Genomic DNA, 3,334 nt, shown 5'->3' on the forward strand with positions numbered 1-3,334 from the left:
CGCACCTCCATCTCCTACCGACCAACCTCATCCCGCCCCCTTGACCTCTCCGTCCTCCCTGGACTGACCTATCCCCTTCCTAACTCCCTACCTACACTCACCTTTCCTGGCCCCATCCCCGCCTCTTCGACCTGTTTGTTTCCTCTCCACCTATCCTCTCCTCTATCCCTCTTCTATCCGCCTCCCACTCTCTCCCTATTTATTTCAAAACCCCCTTCCCCTCCCCCTTTTCTGATGAAGGGTCTAGGCCCGAAACGTCAGCCTCTCTGCTCCTATGATGCTGCTTGGCTTGCTGTGTTCATCCAGCCCTGCACCTTGTTGTCACCAATTAATCTGTGTCAGTTGATCAAATCAAACGGGAGCAGTCTGCAGATCTGCCTCAGTCACCGTCAGGACAAAAAGGCTCAGCACTTCGTGGCCACCTCACAGCTTCTTGCTAAGCCTCTCTGTTCAATGGATTCTTAATCTCTAATCTCCACTCTCTGAACATACTTTCTTTCACCCCAGTAGACTTCCTGCAATCTCAGCCCCACTCATTGCTGAGCTCCCACTGAAAGGCACATTGGATTCCTAAACTGAAAGGTGCCAGAAAGGGAAGAAGAAGAATCCATCCAGACATGATGCAGACAAACACTCAGCTCACCCATTCCCTTTCCCAACATACACTGTTCCAATTATTGCAGCTCCATAGTTACATAGCTTGGGCGGAAGCCATTCCTCCCCATGCGTTATTCTGACCTTCCCTCAGGACCCAGCACTCAAACCTGGCTTGGAACAGGCTGTTATCACCTTGCTGGTTGCTGCCCACAGCCCGGTCTTGTAGCCAGAGCAGAGAGAGGTGGGAGAGCTGCATTCGCTAACCGACCTCCAGGTTTCTGAAGCCTCGGAGGATGCTGAACTGGTGGATTTCTGCAGGTTAAGCCAATAATTAAAGCAAAACAAAAAGTAAAGAGAGAGATAAAGAGAGAAATAAAGAGGAGAGAGGAAGTAGAGATTAGAAATCATGATCTTAAAGTGGCTGGTCCAACTCATGTCAACATTGCAGTGTCAAACAGATTTAACCCAAAATGAATTCTCACTGGCTCTGCCACACTCAGCACAAAGTGTACACACCCAACTCCCCCATTTTACTGAGTTAGCTGGCATCTTCTGCCAAATTGGAAAATTGAACCTTTACAGTGCCATTGTTTGGCAGGGTATAATTACAGAGTGACCTGTTTCCATTATAAATGAAGACAAGAAGTTACGAGAAGAGTGGACATCAGGAAGTAAGATTTTGTAGACAGGTAGTTAGGACAGACATTACACTTTAGTATAGAGTCAGAGTCATACAGCATGCAAACACACCCTTCGGTCCAACTAGCCCCTACCAATCATATTCCCATACTAAACTATAAGACCATAAGACATAGGAGCAGAAATTAGGCCATTCGGCCCATCGAGTCTGCTCCACCATTTTATCATGGCTGATAAGCTCCTCAACCCCATTCTCCTGATTTCTCCCTGTAACCCTTGATAATCAAGAACCTATCTATCTCAGTCTTAAATGTACTCAATGACCTGGCCTCCACAACCTTCTGTGGCTGTGAATTCCATAGATTCACCACTCCCTGGCTGAAGAAGTTTCTCCTTATCTCCATTCTAAAAGGTCTTCCCTTTAATCTAAGGCTGTACCCTCGAGTCCTAGTCTCTCCTACCAATGGAAGAATCTTCCCGACATCCACTCGGTCCAGGCCATTCGGTATTCTGTAAGTTTCAATTAGATTCCCCCTCATCCTTCTAAACTCCAATGAGTACAGTCCCAGAGTCCTCAAACGTTCCTCATATGTTAAGCATTCCTGGGACCATTCTCGTAAACCTCCCCTGAACCCGCTCTAGGGCCAGTACATCCTTCCTCAGATATGCGGCCCAAAACTGCCCACAATACTCCAAATGTGGCCTGACCAGAGTCTTATAAAACCTCAGTAGTACATCCCTGCTTTTATATTCAAATTATCTCAAAATAAATGCCAACATTGCATTTGCCTTCCTGACTACTGACTCAACCTGCAGGTTTACTTTGAGAGAATCTTGGACTAGGACTCCCAAGTCTCTTTGCACTTCAGCTTCATCCTCCCTGTACCATGCTTCTTTTTCCTAGGGATGAATTTTTACTGCGTCTCCTGAATTACTCCCAGAAACTCCTGCCATTGCTGTTCCACTGTCTTTCCTGCTAGGCTCCTCTTCCAGTCAATTCTGCCCAACTCCCTCATACCTCTGTAGTCACCTTTATTCATCTGTAATACCGGTACCTCTGATTCTATCTTCTCCCTCTCAAATTGCAGAGGAACTAGTCCCACTTGTCAGCATTTAGCCCATATCCCTCTAAACTGTTCCTATTGATATACTTAGCCAAATGTTTGTCCAATGTTGTAACTGTACATGCATCCACCACCTCCTCTGGCAGTTCATTCCAGATCTGAACCATTCTGTGTAAAAAAAAGTTGCCCCTCATGTCCTTTTTAAATTTTTCTCCTCTCACCTTAAAAATATGCCTCCTGATTTTGAAATCCCCATGCTAGGGAAAAGACCCTTACTATTCCCCTTTTCTATGCCTCTTTTGCTTTTATAAACTTCAATAAGATGACCCTTCAACCTTGGATACTCCAGTAAAAACAAGCCCCAGCCTAGCTTTATAACTCAAACCTTCCATTCCCAGCAACATCCTCGCAAATCTTTTCTGACCAGAACTGAACACAATACCCCAGAAGACACCCACCATGTCCTGTACAACCTCAATATGATGTCCCAACTCCTTTACAAGAAGGTCTGAGCAATAAAGGCAAGTGCGCAAAACACCTTCTCAACCACCCTCTCTACACGTGACCCAAATTTCAATGAATTATGTACCTGAACCCCTAGGTCTCTGTTCTACAATATTATCCAGGGGCCCACCATTAACCGTCCTAGTTTGTTTTACACAGAAGTGTTCAGAGACAATGTGTTCGTGTTAGTGTGTAGGGCAAGGCTGATAGAAGTAAGGAACATGGGATGAACATAGAACATAGAACACAGAACAGTACCAGCCCTTCGGCCTATGATGTTGTGCCGAACTTTTACCCTAAACCTAAGGTCTATCTAACCTCCACCCCTACCTTATACTATCATCCGTATGCTTATTTAATAGCTGCTTAAATGCCCCTAACGAGGTCGACTCCACAACCCTCTCCAGCAATGCATTCCACGCCCCAACCACTCTCTGAGTAAAAGAACCTACCTCGGAGTAAAAGAACCTACCTCGGAGTAAGAGAACCTACCTCGGAGTAAAAGAACCTACCTCGGAGTAAAAGAACCT

General features: G+C 45.7%; 1 protein-coding gene across 1 annotated transcript in view; it reads right to left on the reverse strand.

Moving 5' to 3' along the window:
- Nucleotides 1–3,334, reverse strand: part of LOC109936719 (protein MTSS 2-like) — a 35,248-nt gene that overhangs the window by 13,037 nt on the left and 18,877 nt on the right. The window contains exon 5 of the mRNA XM_048608498.1: nucleotides 790–909. Within this exon, the coding sequence (XP_048464455.1) occupies nucleotides 790–909 (120 nt within the window). The remainder of the gene's footprint in view (nucleotides 1–789; nucleotides 910–3,334) is intronic.

Source organism: Rhincodon typus, chromosome 19 (genome assembly GCF_021869965.1).
Source record: "Rhincodon typus isolate 14 chromosome 19, sRhiTyp1.1, whole genome shotgun sequence".
NCBI classification, from domain to species: Eukaryota; Metazoa; Chordata; class Chondrichthyes; order Orectolobiformes; family Rhincodontidae; genus Rhincodon; species Rhincodon typus.